The sequence below is a fragment of the Lissotriton vulgaris genome, chromosome 12 (assembly GCF_964263255.1).
Source record: "Lissotriton vulgaris chromosome 12, aLisVul1.2, whole genome shotgun sequence".
In the NCBI taxonomy this organism is placed as follows: domain Eukaryota; kingdom Metazoa; phylum Chordata; class Amphibia; order Caudata; family Salamandridae; genus Lissotriton; species Lissotriton vulgaris.
The window spans coordinates 138,966,833-138,983,146 of NC_141700.1; the positions used below are offsets into that span (position 1 = coordinate 138,966,833).

General features: G+C 45.7%; 1 protein-coding gene across 1 annotated transcript in view; it reads right to left on the bottom strand.

Annotated features, from left to right (window-relative positions):
• KCNN3 (potassium calcium-activated channel subfamily N member 3) overlaps nucleotides 1-16,314 on the bottom strand; it is a 515,690-nt gene that overhangs the window by 239,941 nt on the left and 259,435 nt on the right. The window contains exon 2 of the mRNA XM_086947603.1: nucleotides 4,894-4,989. Within this exon, the coding sequence (XP_086803729.1) occupies nucleotides 4,894-4,989 (96 nt within the window). The remainder of the gene's footprint in view (nucleotides 1-4,893; nucleotides 4,990-16,314) is intronic.

A 16,314-nucleotide genomic window follows, 5' to 3' on the forward strand; every position in this document is an offset into this window, starting at 1 on the left:
ATTGACTTAAAGTTTATTATATTCATTAATTGTTAAGAAATCGATCAGTGTTTTTGCCACGAAAGGTAATAACATGAATATAGGGACAGTAAAGGACCCGTTTCAATGTCTGTTTTTAAATACTACAGGGTCTGAGCAGTGGCCCAATGAAACTTGAGGGGGCCCCCCAGCAAAGTACATGGAGAGCCCCTCTCGGGACTCAGTCAAGAGCTCTCAGGCCAGGGTACTGTGCTGAGGGGGACCCCAGGAGCTCAGGCCCTGCTCCGCGGGACCTATGTTGCACCGCTGGGTCTGCGATCCAAAGAGACCCGGCCCACTTAGTGCTCTGGGCATGCGAATTGTGCATGCGCGTTTATTCGTGAACGGGATGTACGGCTTTAGCCAAGGGCGTGAAATGCTTCCACTGAGTCCTCAAGTTTCCCAGGTTCGTGCATTCAAGGGTCCATGCATACTCATTCAGAGTCTGTTTTTTTGAGGCGGTTCCAGGCATGTGCAGAGTGAGCGGTGACTCGTATCAGTGCAACGCTACGGGGGAGGATCCCTAAAGACTCTGTCGAGCAACCTCTGTCTGGCTGTGCCCAGTTTTCTTTTGGTTTTTGCAGGTGTCCACCCTTATGTGATTTTGTTTAGTTTGTTCTTATTGTATTTCCCGTCCTTGCCCTCGTCCGAGTTCTCTACTACTTCTTCTTTCTCCTTATACTGTATGACTCAGCATTATTGGGTAGTTATTGATTTGACTATTAACCCGTTTACCGCAGCGGCAATTCCGCAGCGGTGCCGATGTTCGGTTGTGTGGGTGGGGCCGCGTCGGCCAAAAGATGTGCACAGAACTACCGAAGTAGTGCTCGCGACGGCCGTTGGCCGACGAACGCACGCAAGTGGATAATGTTCTAGATTCCCCCGACGAAGGACGTAGTATAGCCCAAAATGCATTGGGAGAGATGATCTCGCCGGCTTGTATTGCTGAAGTGAAGCATCCTCGTGTTTCTTTCATGAACTGAATAGCATCTGCAACTCATCGAATTAAAGCGGATTGAACTACTTTGCATTCTCCACGTCTGATCTTTTTGAGATATTGGATTCAGATGTTCAACTGTGATTGATTACGTTTACCATTATTTCGTTTGCTATTATGTATTAATCTTGATACATGCAATTTCATGTACAGTTATGATTAAGTGGCTTGACAGTAGTGCACTTGGCATCCCTGGATACTCATCCAGGTTTCACTGTTTACAGGAAGCAGCGCGACATGAAAGAGAGGGGAGAGGCCGTAAGACAGAAATGAGAGAGGTAAGCAGAGAAGAAGTACGAAAAGACTGGGGAAAGGAGTGGATGAAATAAGTAGAGGGTAAAACCCAAGAAAGGAGGGTAAATCGAAGATCTGTGAGAGAAAGGTGTGGCAAAAGGATAAAACACTAGGCGTGAGGTGGGCTGGCGGAGAAAGAAGGAATATTAAATTATAAGAGAATGAAAAGGAGGGAATAATAAAGAAATTTGGGTGGAGAGGCTGTGTTTCTTTGTAAGTACCTGTCTCAAAAAATGCCCACTTAGACTGGGGAGGAGGAAGTAAAATTCTAGGCTGTGCCTGACAAGTGCCCACTGGCAGCAGGATGGCCCAGTAAACTGATAACCCCCATTCTAACAAAGTGCCATGCCATGCGTTTGATTCCAGCAAGGGAGGCTCAACCTTCCATCATCGATAGGTCGATAAACTGAGTACCTTCAAATGGGCAATAATAAGACCCACTATTTACAGCAGTAAGAAATGGCACAAATGAGCAAATTATTACCATAGAAAAGCCAAATTACTAAACTATTATTAACCTTCCCGAGCCACCTCCCTTTTAGGAACTGGCCTTGCACGTTACCGACTTTGTCTTCACACCATTGGCCTGTCTGGAAAAAAAAAGGTCTGGGCGTATCTTTTCTATCTAGTGCAATTAAATCGATCAAAGTGCATATCGATAGAGCTACTGGGTACAGGTATTTATTTTATTTAGGCTCTATTTATGTTTTTATTCATCTCTCTGATGTCCAGGGAAGTAACTTCTTGTAAAGTCAGTGTTATCAAATTGGTCAAAAGGCCAAGTGATGTCACTTCCTATAATGTCAGGTCATATGTAATTTAGAGGGGACTTGTTCACCACAGGACTTCAAAAGTACTAGGACCAGCCCTGTGTGGTCCTGGTTATTCCAATATAAAATAAGACCTACAAGTCCATGAACGGCAAGTGAAACCTGGATTGGATAAACTACTCGCACATGAAACTGGAACACTTGAGAGCTCTACTTCTAGGCAGTGCCTGTGAATTTATTGTGCACCTTAGAGAAAGGAGATTGAATGAAGTGCTCACAGGCCAACCCTGGCAAGGACGAGTCTAGCTTGCACCCTCCCCAACACCACTTCCTCAGAAAGAACTTATTATCTACATGTGCCCTCAAGCCACAGTTTTGCTCTTTCTATGCTCTGTATTTCATGCATTAAGTTGTTCTATGGTCAACAGAACCCAAGGAACAAAGGCTGGGCTGGCCTTGCCAGGGTTGGAACCAGGATCCTGCGGGCCAATGTAGATGCCTGCGATGAACATTTAAGTCACTTAGGGCCAGATGTAGGTAAATATCATTTACCAATTCTAAAATACCAAATTTTACCGATTCGGTATTTTAGAATCGGTAAATGATATGTAACTAATGATTCGGTAAATGTTACCGAATCGGTAAAATTCGGTAAATACCGATTCGGCATTTACTGATTCGGCATTCCCCATTCATTCCTATGGGCCTGGAGGCCCATAGGAATGAATGAGAATTACCGATTCGGTAAATACCGAATCGGTAATAGGGGGTAGACACACAAGGGTGGCAGGGTGTCACATTGACACCCTGTTGCACCCCTAAATAGTGCATGGGTGCACAATTGGCGCACATACATGCCCTAAGGGCATGTATGTCTGCCACATGGCACTGTTAAAAAAGCAAAAAATTGCTTTTTTATTGGTTTTCGTTATTTACCACCAACTTGTAGTGGTGGTAAATAATGAATCCGTAAATGTGAAAAGCACTCACTTGAGTGCTTCCTACATTAAGGATTGGGTAATTTACCGAATCGGTATGTTAAGAATTCAGTAATTTACCGATTCCTTAAGTTACCGATTCGGTAAAATACCGAATCCTACAATCATGCCACCTACATTCCAAATGCCAAATACCGGTCTGTAACGGCCGAAATTCGGTAATTCCGGCTGTTACCGACCGGTATTGGGCGACCTATATCTGGCCCCTAGTCCTCATGCCAACTTTAAGGTGGCACTGGAAGAAGGCAACCTTCTACCTTTTTACCTTGAATCTTTCCTGATGCATACAGCAATCTCCCTGGCTGATGCCAGTGCTAACCGCATTTTGTTTAATTGTCCAACAGAAACTGCTCCTCAGACAAGTAAATGAGAACTTTAATGGTCCACTAATAAGCTACTGGTGAGTGAAGTCAGCTACTGAACCCAGAGGTCAAAGTCTCCATCATCTTCTACCAATCAGAGTGTTGCAGCCATGAACACCAGTGGACATGTTCACAGGCTTCTGTTGTTGAATGGGATCATCGCATGGAAGCTGTTGCAATACAAGTCAAAGGAGCATCATCCAGAAAGTTCCCAAATGCCTGTCTGAAATGCCACCCTGGTGTGCACACCACATTTTTTCAACCCCAGCTGCATCACCTTCAAAACAATCTGAAACAAAAACCCAGCACACCTGCTGAGAAACTATTTTGGGGCAAACAATGCCTAATGACAGGGCAAGTGTGCCATGGGTACTTGTGAAAACAAGAAATGCAAGTACTGTAAATCGTAAATCGGTATTTGTAAAGTACAAACTACTCACCCCTACGGGTCTCAAGGCGCTGGTGGCCGTCGTGGAAATTAAGTGAGCTATTGCCCAGAGTCACATGGTGCTGAGCTGAGTTGCCACCCGCAATCGAACCATGAGACCTGTGCTTCGAAGTCAGTTACCGTGGCCACTGCGCCACACCTCTCTACTGTAGGGATGCAGCGGGCACCTCAAACCCTGACCCTGGTGCCACAGCACTGCTGCACCAGTAATAGCTATGTCCCAGACAATGCCATACAAGCAGCCAACACATCGCCAAATTGGCAGTGAAGATGTGCAGGAAAAAAGATGATAAAGCATGCCATATCAGATTAGGGCACAATATCTGGAAAACATTCCCATTTTAATTAAAACTGCTCCAACCCTCCTGAGATTCAGAAAGAATCTGAACACAGAACATTACCAACGTAACCACTTGGCATCCACCGTCCCCCTATCTCGCTGGAAATGTTCCAAAACCCAAATGTTCCAAATCCCTACACAACACAGGACCAGAATACCTGAACAGCAGTATACAGTTTCACCGACCCGCGAGACACCTACGCACTGCTTCACTCTCACTCACACACATGCACCGCATCCGCAAAGGCAAACCAGGAGGCCGCGCATTTTCCTACACCATACCCAAGGCTTCAAACGACCTTCCTTCACACACCAGAGCCTCCTCCTCACTTCTATGAGGTCTGCACGAAATGATGACCTGGCTCTTCAGATAAGCACCTTGGGGGCCCACATCTGCACACCCGCCCTAGTGCCTGGATACCCTCTCGGGTGATTAGTGCGATATACAAATCAACATAACGTAACATAACATGCTCCATAGAGCCTCCCTCAGTATGTTCACCACCTCCCCAGCTAGGTTTGACCCATACAAATATAATACAAAATGCAAATACCCCCACACAGTAACTTAAAAGTGGGCCTTGGTGCAACTAAAGAACATGGGCTCCCTGTCTCCTGGTGGGGTAAGGAAAACGAGCTATTATTGGAGTTCCAAACAGAACTTACCTGCACCTCCCTGGCATGGTAGGCGACAATGAGGCCCAGAAGGATGACAGTGGATAGGCTGATAAGGCATTTCAAGGCCAGAGAAAACATGGACTCCTGCGAGACAAAAAGAGATTTAATTAGTGGAGCCTCCTCAAGCTTGTTTCATTAGACTTAAATTGCACACCAGCTCAGGTAGACACAGGCTCACCTTCCCTGCTAGTGGTTAAACTAGTTTTACACAAGGCACCTCATACTTTGATACTCAATTTATTAAAATTCTAACTCTTCCAAAAGAAACGCTGAGCGCCTGCATGCCTTGAAGGCGTTCTTGGATCGCCACATGGAAAACCAAATCTTGTCCTTGCCTCTAACACCCTTAGGAGACTTTAACATACACCCACGTATTAGCCCTATTATATCAGGAAAAGAGAGGAGTACAGAGCTACTAATATCCTACACCACATGGAGTTCACCATACAAGGGAAGACACTTAACTCCATACGAGCCAATTTCAATTTAGCCTTCATCGCTGTAGGTGACCGCTTGACAGAGCCAGTTAGTACAATCCTAACTATCGAAGGCAGAGAATTTACTTGCACCATAGACAATTTTTTTTTTATCTCAACTTATCAATTAAATTCAGTAAAGGATTTTAATATCATAAAGAGTCATCAAAATGACCATAACCCACTGAATCTTCCCCCAGCTTTGGAAGAAAGTTCAAGTACCTCCCAAAAGGCTGCACACATGAACTTGCCAGTGAAGTCAACAGACCAAACAAGTAGGCTTAGCTAGAAAATGGTGGTACCTGAGACCTTCCTTTCCAATTTGTTAATAACATGCGGAAGGGATCTGGACATTGGTTGGGAGGTCACTTTACAACCAGAAGAGATACTGCTGTATTTAATGGGGTCCTACATTTAGACTGCACAATGGCTGACTCGTTCGACCTCCAATATGCGTAACTGGTTCGATAGTAATTACAGAGATAATACAATGTTGTACGAGGTGTAAACTGGCAACTATGGAGCATAACAATGAGCTAAAGAGAGGCCTGGGATCAGCTAACAGAGGCTAGTGTACTTAGAAATAGCTCCCTTTCCAGGTAAGGAAGTGGATCGCCCTAGCTTTGCCTCTAACAACAGACGTTGAGTCAAACCTCACATATGCCTGGATGGCTGGTGAATAATTTTGAAGAGATTTATGGGTCTCATGATAAAGCTCCTTCATGTAGCAACAAGGGGAAAGCCCCGGACAGGTCAAAGATTGAGTTTTGGCTGGAGGAAGGGCATTCATCAATTGATTACGTCTTCAAGTAAAGCCCTTGGTCCTGATGGAGTACCTGCTGACTTATATAAATTAGATCCTCAGGCCTAGGCTCCAGTAGTAACTCATTCTTTGAATGCCGCACACAAAGTTGGTATTCCCTCATCATGGACCAACTCTATAATTATTACAGTGTTCAAGAAGGGACAGAAGGGTGACTCATGACGATGTATGCCTGTATCCCTTATCGACTCTGTGGTTAAGGTTATGGGCCGAGTCGTCCTCACTTGGCTCACGGCCTGGGTGGCAGAGAATAATATATTAGCTGACTTACAGTTTGGTTTTAGGCCAGGGCGTAGTACCGTTGATCAATGTCTGGATCTATAAATACCTACGAGAAAGTACACAGTGGCCCAAGGGTGGTTCCCGCCACATGGCATTTATGGATTTAACCTCTGCTTTTGACAGAGCAGGTTAATGGATATTATGCTCCAATTAGAGGATGACAAAAACGTTGCAATTTCCCTGCATGTTATGTTATTTTAATTTATTATGCGCTCGAATCACCCCCAAAGCGCGGGGCCAGGACAATACGGACAAGCTGAAAGTGTATCTAAATAGGTGGGTCTTAAGCGCCTTCCTGAAAAGGGAATGATTTTCAGCGAAGTGTCATTGTGAAGGCAAATTATTCCAGAGATGAGGGGCATTATTGACACAAGAATCTCACAGCTGCAGTAAGAAATGGCCTGATGGGAGCTGTACCACTGATTTTAAGGTCAAGAGAGGAGTGGGGCATGGGTACATTCTTGCCCCACTGCTATTCACATACATTAAACAAATGGGACCTACATTATGTGCAGCAAGTTTAGCCATTCCTGGAGTAGGTGCCGATCTCAGTCCCACCTTTTTGAGCCAGTGATGTGGTTTTCAGAGAAAGAACTGCCATTGGACTGCAACATCTGCTTGACTCTTTTGTGACTTTTATGAACAGTTTGGACCCAAGCGTTAATTAAAAAAAAATCTCATACCCTATTAGCAGGCTCAAAGCCTACTAAAGTTAGAAAATACTGCATAGCAGTGGCAGGCGGTACATTTTGGAGGGAGGGGGCAGATGGGACACGCACACTGACTGGCTGCCCCGGGACACCAAAGGTGGCCACCTACGCGGGCTGCCACCCTTAGTGCCATAGGATGGCACAGACCCAGGAGCGGTCTAGTGGTTGGGGGACCGGATGGGTCCCCTGGTGATGTAATTTATGGCCGGGGGGCGGGGGTGTCAATATGACCCAGTGGGCGAGGGTCAAGCGCCCTCTTTGTTCCTGGACGCGGTGGCGAGCTGACCCTCGCCCCCTCGCCCCCTCACCCCCCCTGCTCTCGTGACGTTCGTTAGTCCTTCGGGCGGTTGTACACCTGAGCAACGGGGGGTTGCCAGCAACGCTCAGCCCCCCGTAGGGGGAGGGGCGTGAGTAAGGGGCGGGTTTAGGTCCACCGGGGGGAGGGGTTAGACCATCCCCCTAACTGACAACGCCCCCGCGGTTAACACCACGGTTATGGCTCATTAGGTGGGTGGGTCGCGAGGGGCGGCCTGCTCCTGGATCGCCTGTAAGATAACCCAACATGTTGGCATCATGTATATGCTAATAAAGCTGCAACAACTTTCTCCAACATTTCATAGTGTGGTGTCTTTTATTTCGGAAAGTTGGGGGAAGAGCGGTCGGGGGTTGTGCCGATATTGGCACTAATACACATAACACTCACAGCCATGCATTCACACGCGGGCACACACAAACACATCCATTCACAACACTCTTTACCAAACATCCATACATTCACGCACACACGCGCCAAACATTAATATAAAAGAAAAAAAACTCTTGCCTGCAGCCAGCTCTGCCTTGCAGAATCCAGGAGGCTTGGGACTACTGCCCTCCCTCTTTGGCTGACCTAAGGTCAGCCAATGAGGGAGTGCAGCAGTCCCAGAGTCATCACAGAGTGGGATGGGGTCAGTAAGTCTGCAGATCCCAACCCACTCTGTGATTAACTGTCATTGATTGACACTTGACCCTGGGCGCTTTGGGCTTAAAACTGAAGCATCCAGGTGCGAGGCAATCAGTGACGCTACCCCTCGTAGCTGAGGGGAGGGCCTCAGGGACCTTTGCTGAGCTGAGGACGTCACGCCCACAGGAGCTGTGACTTCCTCAGCCCAGCAAAGTTCAGCTCAGGTAGACAGGAGCCTGCGCATTTAGCACATGTCTCACTCCTGCCTGCCTGCCTGCCTGATCTGAAATGAACAGTGTCTGTCAGGCTGACCTTTGTTCAGCCTGACAGACACTGCTCGTGAGGGGCAAAAGGTGGAGGGGCGAAGCTGCTACATATAAATCTCTGAAATTGCCCGGATGACTTTTTTACCTGCCTAGGAGTTCTGTTTGACAGAAAAGGCTCATGGCCCCGCTCCATGCTCTTAATAGAAACCTGGAGACAGGACCATCTCAGCTCTTTTTGATTTTGCCACCAAGTTGTGGAATAAGTCTGTCCTGTCGCTTAATAAAATCTACAAAGCAAAATGCATCTCCGCCATTAGTTGCAGCAGTGATGTTTGGAGGCACAGAGATGTGTCAGCTTCGCGAGTGGTGGAGAGAAAATTCCTGAGGCGCTTGATATTGTTACCACAATCGACCCCACTTATGTTTTGCATGAGGAATGATGTGTGGATACATCACAGATCTGATAGCTTTGTGGCCCATAGGCAGATGGAGTTGGAACTGGCACTTCCGGTTGGCTGAAGGGATGCCCCCAGCCAGGCAGAACCTACCACTGCCGTCAAGGGCGGGTGATTACACTTGCTGTATAACCTGTGCTTACCCTTGGGTAGTTTGGCACTGAGCAGTCAAGTTTATCTCAGAGGTAATGTGTGACGCAAAGGCGCAGCAGTCACTCGAGATAAATACACTGAGTGTCACAAAGGAGACTTCACACAGGATGTATGTAAATAATGTTTGCATTCAAGACACACACTCTATCATTATAACATAAACATCAGGTACTTTTGAGCATAAAACATATTTGGAAATATTACTAGCAGTACTAGGCCCACTCGTATTGTTATCATATCAGTAGTATGCACATTGTGGAAAAGTTCTAGTCTAATCCCCCCTGCCCCCCAGAGAAAGAGCACCCTAATGCGGTGCAACACACTGTCCACTGCAGGCCCACCCTGGCAATTCTGATCACAGTTATAGGGTACACTCTGGGTCACAACAATATCAAAAATATGTAAATACAAGAAACTGAACCATTATTAGCAGCACCGCAGGCCAGAATACATGCTGGTCAACAAAAAGTCAAATGTATTGTGCCTTTGGCATGAAATCAATGTATAAAGCGGCACCACTGGCCAGTGTTGTGAATCACAGAGGGGCCGCAAACAATCACTCCTACTCACACACTCACTCTACACAACTACACAGTGCAACAGGTGAATGTATGATGTTACAATGCATACATTTACAACGCATGCCTTTACAACGCAGTTTTTACATCGCACCATCCTTTACAAAGCATATATTTACAACTAATTTTTTTAAACTACATTTATAATGCATTCCAGTACATCGCATTATACCTTTACAACGCATACCATTACAATGCATACCATTACATTGCATTTAAGGTAAGTGTTGGATAGTGTAGGGGTCAAAATTACTATTCTAACTCCAGGGGGTGCAACAGTAAGGTAAGTGTTGGATAGTGTAGGGGTACTATGTGTTGTAATGGTATGCGTTGTAATGACATGCGATGTAATGCCTTCATTGTAGTGACATGCGTTGTAGTGTCATGCGTTGTAGTGACATGCAATATAATGGCTGCGTTGTAGTGACATGGGTTGTAAAGGATGTTGCGATGTAATGACTGCGTTGTAAAGGTTGTTTCTCGCGACACGTATCATCCCAGTCTGTACGGAACACTCTCACACACATACGCACTCAGCACCCTAATGTTGTGCTACTGGTACCCAGCAGGTCAATGGATAACACCCTGTAGACTCTGTGGCCTCATGAGGAAATATAAATTTTGGTCATGTTGTGTTCCCTAGCGCGTACCCCACCGTCTCCATGTACCAGCCAAAAGTGCATGTAACTTCCCTCCTGTGTCAGTTATGAAGACGCAAATACATTTGCGTCCAACGTTAACTTGTCCTCTTTCAGATCCACCCTGAATGGATTAAATAACCCGTTCCTAAGTATGCTATGCCAACGTCTTTTTGTAGTATACTTTACATGTTTCCCTGCTCTGGCAAAGTAGGCCCTGAATTTCTGCCATCGAGCCTCTTTTCTGGCTTCTGACTCTGACAGCCTCAGCCCAGGCTGCCTCTGTACCCGTGAACTCTGACTTACTTCCAGCGCGGCCCACCGCGCTCAGCTCAGCCTGTTTTCTGCCAAGACTGACTATAACCTTCGAGTTATCTGTTCCGCTCTCCGAAAATGCATTCCTGCCTACTAGCTTCAGTAAACATCCTCCCCAGCTGCAGAGCCAAAGGGCCGACCTGTCTCAGTGCAAGTAATTCATAGCTTCTGTTTCCATGCCTCCATGGAAGGCCCCTTGCCCCCACGCTCCTCATGCAGACACTTAGGCGCTTATACACGCATCCACAGTTAGTATAGAATAGCTTCTACCCTAGAGACCTTTCCGTCCAGATAATATGGTTCCTAAACATCAGATATCAGATATGATAGAAGTACAAGTTGATCTGACATGCCAGACTTCTGTCTCTTTCCGTCAGTGTAAATGTCAAGTCCCCTGCACCCCTCCAGTTTCACGTCAATCACACGTCATGCAGCTGCGCGCGCATCTAAGCTTCCGATTTCTGCTGACATTGCAACATTTCTGTTAGTGCCACCCCTTTGTGACACCCATCTATGACGTTTCTAGCACACACCTCCAGTTCACACCTAGTCCACGCCTTCTGATTACGTACTAGTAACACGTGTATACTGTTATCTTGTCTTCTCTCAGCTGTTACGCCTACTATACTGTTTCCTATGACATGAATTAAGTATATAAGCTATGTACTGTCAATAAAATGTAGCGCGCTCTATCCCTTCTTCTACCCCTGCGGTAGGAAGAACATGATATTATGGTCCTGACCATTCCTTTTTGAGGAATAAACCCCTAAAACTCTAACACCACGGACTCTGGTTCTTTCTTTCCGATTTGAGTTATTATTGATTAAGTACTTACCTGCATAGAAATTAAGAGAGTAAATTATATATTTACGTCATTTTGGCGCCCGAACAGGGACCCCTCCCCCACCTCACGCGCCGGTTGGTGCGTTGCAAGCTCTGTCCCCTGCCATCAGTTAGATGGAAACTACGCGTACCGGCAGGATTTCCTGCATCTCCCTCTGACCCACGGAGGTGACGAAGACTGCGATCAGTGCCCAGACGAGGCGGTGAGGAGTGCGGAGGATCCCGACCAGAGCCTAGCCGAAAGAAGCAAGGTCCGAGGTGTCAAGAGGCCCGCCAGGTTTCCGAAGTTTTCCGAAGTTTTCCGAAGTTTCGAGTCGAGTCCAGTCGAGTTTTCCGAGGCCTTCTGTTTCCGTGCTTCCCGGTGAGTACCATTGCTGGGACGTATCTAGACGGGTTTGGGTACACAAGTCCGGTCTGCACTGTTTCTAGGCAGTGTATCTGTACTGTTTAGCAGTATATCTAGTATTCTGAATTTCTGAATTTCTGCACTGTTACACCAGTGTATCCGTACTGTTTAGCAGTACATCCAGTATAGGGGGTAGTCATCTATGTTTCAAATGTCTTTTCATGTGATTAATGTCGTGGTATGAATGTGACCGTTTTAATGTGCATTATTGTGTTTCTTGTGTAAACCAGCTGTATCCAGTATTAAGTAGTAAGGATTGAGCATTCAGTAATAAGTAAACAAGATGCCGTTTTTCAACAAGCTAAAGCAGATAGGAACTAGGAAAGGGATACTGGAGGAAGAAATTCCTATTCCCCCTAGGGACACTCCAGGTAACTTTATGTATCACAAACATGGCATAGATGCCATATTGTATCTAGAGTTATGGGCCGACTATACCAAGCATCTAGACGAAAGACACAGATGGCCTGTTACCGGAACATGGGATGCCGAGTGCATCATGAAGATAGAGGAAGTGCTATGGAAAAAGAAAGCTAGACAATCTCAGAAAGACGCCATAGAATTTTGGCGTAAGGAATCACATAAGCGTGCTGAGAAAGCACTCCGTAGAGAAGACAGACTTAAAGAATCAGAAAAAGCCCAAGAAAACGAATTAGTTACTGAAGGGATCCGAGTAAAAACAGAACAAATAGACCGTGCCCGAAACAATCTCGTAAACGGTATGTATCTTGCGGCCGAGGGTACACCTGAGGCCCTATCAGAAATACCGAAAAACTTACCGCCGCCATTAGTTCCAACTAAAGTAATGCATAAGACTACTAAAGACATATTCCTAAATTCTTATCTAGAGGATGTAGCACCGGCTTACACCAATCTGCCTGTTCGTGCCTTGTCTACTGACAGGGACGGGGGTGGCAACACGCCCCCAGATCATGTTCCGCCGGTACCGCGACAGACCTCCCCCGTTCCGCCAGCCCCACCACTTCCCGCACCCAAATTTGACCTACCGAAACCACGTCTACCTGATCCTACTAAACGACAAATTCAAGTTCAGATACAGACTCCACAGGGAGACAATGCCCAAGCCTCCGCTTCAAGAGGTGCGACCGCGGGTCTTCGGACCCCGCCATTAACACACAGGTTCAATATCAGGGATATGCAGAGTCCTCTCACGTTCAGGTCACCCCGCCTTGACGCATTAAAAGAAAACATTTCAGTTTGCAGATATGATCCAGTACCCGGAAAAGACGATCTAATGATATTGGCATCACTACGGTTAAGATCTGCTACTGATATCTTGTTATGCTATGTAGGAATGAAGGACCGTCTAGATAGAATATATGAGTTTGTTCAGACAGGGAAAGACCCTGACAGTATCAAGGATGCCATGGAGAAACAGAAAGTTGACGTTCAAGCACAGATACTACGATTTTTCATAAATTGTCTAATAAGAGAACGAGACAGGCCTGGAACAGATCAGAGTGAATTAGATGCACTGAACAAGTGGGGTCAAAATATAGCTGAAGGAAAACATGACAAGGGGACTTGCATAGCCAGTATGTACAAGAAAATTAGAAAAGCAGTGATAGCAGTACACCAAAAAGAGAAAGAAAAAGCTTCCTCCGAGGAGGAAGAAGAACTTGAAGAACCAGAAAGGACTACAGATACTATAGCGTATGTAGGTAAGGGAACTTACCTAAGGAAGGGCATCCGTCCGGAAAACAAGAGAGTTTTTCTCTCTGCTTTAACAAACCCGAATTCTTCTGAACATCAGTTCCAGGAGACTGATAAAAGACTACGAGAAAGAATGGGGTACCATGTACTCAATTCAATGGATGAACACGAACTAGCCCGGTCAGCCATATTATGGGCTGAAAATCCAGACATATATAATGATGACACCTTAGCACAGACGTTTCTGAACCTTTCCCCAGACGAACAGAAATTAGCAGGTGTATACATGATTCAGCACCTCCTCACGAAATACAGAAACCAACATTCCGATCCAGGTCCCTTACACGAAACATTAGAAGCATTACTCATGGATAGATGGAGAGGTTTCAGTACCAAGTTAATACAAATAATTCTAGAACAACGACATAAATATAACACTTTCGTAAGCTCTGAATATGTTCCCGCCCCGCCTCCAGAAAGGAAAATGTACCACATGCAATGCGGGAGTGGCATTGAAAGCCAGAACGCCTTACGAGAAGTACACCCAGTTATGGGTGCGGATCACCTCTTGAAACGTGTATATGTACACACGCCACTGACTAAGTTAGAACTGTTAGAAATGAAGAAACTAGTACCGTGTCATGATAAAGACCCTGCAGGTTTTCACAGAGAGCTTAAAGACATGTTACTGATGGGGGATTACACGTATGAGGATATCATGAAAATGTTGAAGGTGCTGTTGCCTACGGGCATCTACGAGAAATTAAAGGAAAAAGAATGGGAGGTGGGGGACAAAAAGATTGTATGGGCAGAAATAGAAGACGAAGAAAGTAAACGTGTCCCAGGGGTAGGCCTTGGGGATAAGACTAAAGCATTACCCGGTTTAATAGTACAGGTCCTGCCAAGATTATTGACAACTAGAAAAGAAGATTGGGACGCCATCTCGTCCTGTAAACAGAAACATGATGAAGATACTAGTGACTTCTATTCAAGATTCGTGAAATGTTTCATTATTAATAGTGGCCTAAAACCAAGTAGCGAATCATATCCGCACCTTTTTGTATCAAAATTAGTCGAGAACTCCCTACCATTAGTTAAAAACTGAGTGTACAAAGTTGAAAGTACTTGGCAGGCAAATACGCCATCCCAGATGTTACAGATGCTACAATACCATCAGAACAGAATTAGAGAAGAACAAGATCAGGAACAGAAACGCATGAAAGACACGAAGATGAAAATGTTAGTAGCTCAGACGGTCCCAGCCGACGGTCAAAGGAAGGGTGGGACCCAGACAAGTCACACTACAGCTCCCGTTAAAGGGACATGCAATTACTGCAAGCAGCCAGGTCATTACGTACATGAATGCCCCGTCCTGAAACATAACATAGCAACAGGTAAAACTAAAGAGAGACCACATCCACCTAGACAAGATCAGGTTCAGCATCAGACCTCACAGAATGTACAGCCCATGCAGAACACACAGCCTATGCATGCTTCATCCCATACAGCACAGACAGTAGCAGTACCACAGCCCATTGCCGCGACTCAGCAAGTTTCACAACAGATGTACCAGTATGCCCAATATGCATATCCAGATTACCCCCGATATACATGAAACAGCCTAGAGAGGGAAGGTGGCTTGCCTCTTATTGAAATTCCTGTAGATCAAGAAGGTCCTTATGTACACAGTCACGTATTGGGAAAAGACAGAAAGTTTTTAATTGATACGGGGGCAAGTCGCACCACAATCAGCCATAATGAAGTCCCAGGGGCACCCCTCTCAGGCTCACAGAATGTTTCCCTTGGTTTTTCAGGACAGCCTATTGTAAATGAAGTATCGGAACCAGTACCCTTGGCTGTGGGTCCATTATCACGAGTTACAGATTTGTTACTTACGAACTCATGCCCAGAAAATCTGTTAGGAATTAAAACATTGAAGGCTCTAGGAGCTATAATCTGCTGTTCCCCGGAGGGAGTTAGACTCTTTCTACGGGATTTCAAGGGTCATTATGTGTTGCGAGAATTCGATGTCAGATTGAAAAATGTACCAGATCACCTATGGGTAAAAGGCCCAACTGATGTAGGTTGTATGCATATCACGCCATACCGTGTTACACTCAAGACAGGAGTTGTTCTACCACGAATTAGACAATACAAGTTACCAACCGATGCTGTAGTGGCTTTACTGGAAATCATTGAAGAGCTTATGGCACAAGGAGTGGTCGTAGAGACTGACTCCAATATCTGTAATTCACCTATCATTCCGATTCTTAAACGTACTGACCCCAATGCACCGCCAGTATATCGGCTGGTGATTGATCTTCGAGAGCTGAATAAATGTATTGTACCACAGTACCCTGTGGTCCCCGATATCTCTTCCCTATTGACTACTATTGATTCAGAAGCAACGTTCTTTACTGTAATTGATCTCAAGAACGCTTTCTTCAGTGTACCTATTGATCCGGAGAGCCAATATCTCTTCGGATTCAGTTTAAATGGACGAAGTTTCAAATTTTCCCGCGCACCTCAAGGATTCACAGAAAGCCCCAGCATCTATAGTCAAGCACTGAAAAGGCAACTAGATTGTATTCAAATGCCAGTTAACACAGCCTTACTGCAATACGTCGATGATCTGTTGATCACCGCACGAAGTGAGCCCGAATGTGAACAAGCATCGCTGACAGTTCTACATTTTCTGGCAGACAAGGGACACAAGGTGTCTCCTTCGAAGCTGCAATTCTGTGTTCAGCAAGTTGTGTACTTGGGTCACTTGCTGTCCAAAGTGGGGAGACAGCTCACTCCCGATCGCATTCAGTTAATTGTAAATATGCCACGACCCCAGACACA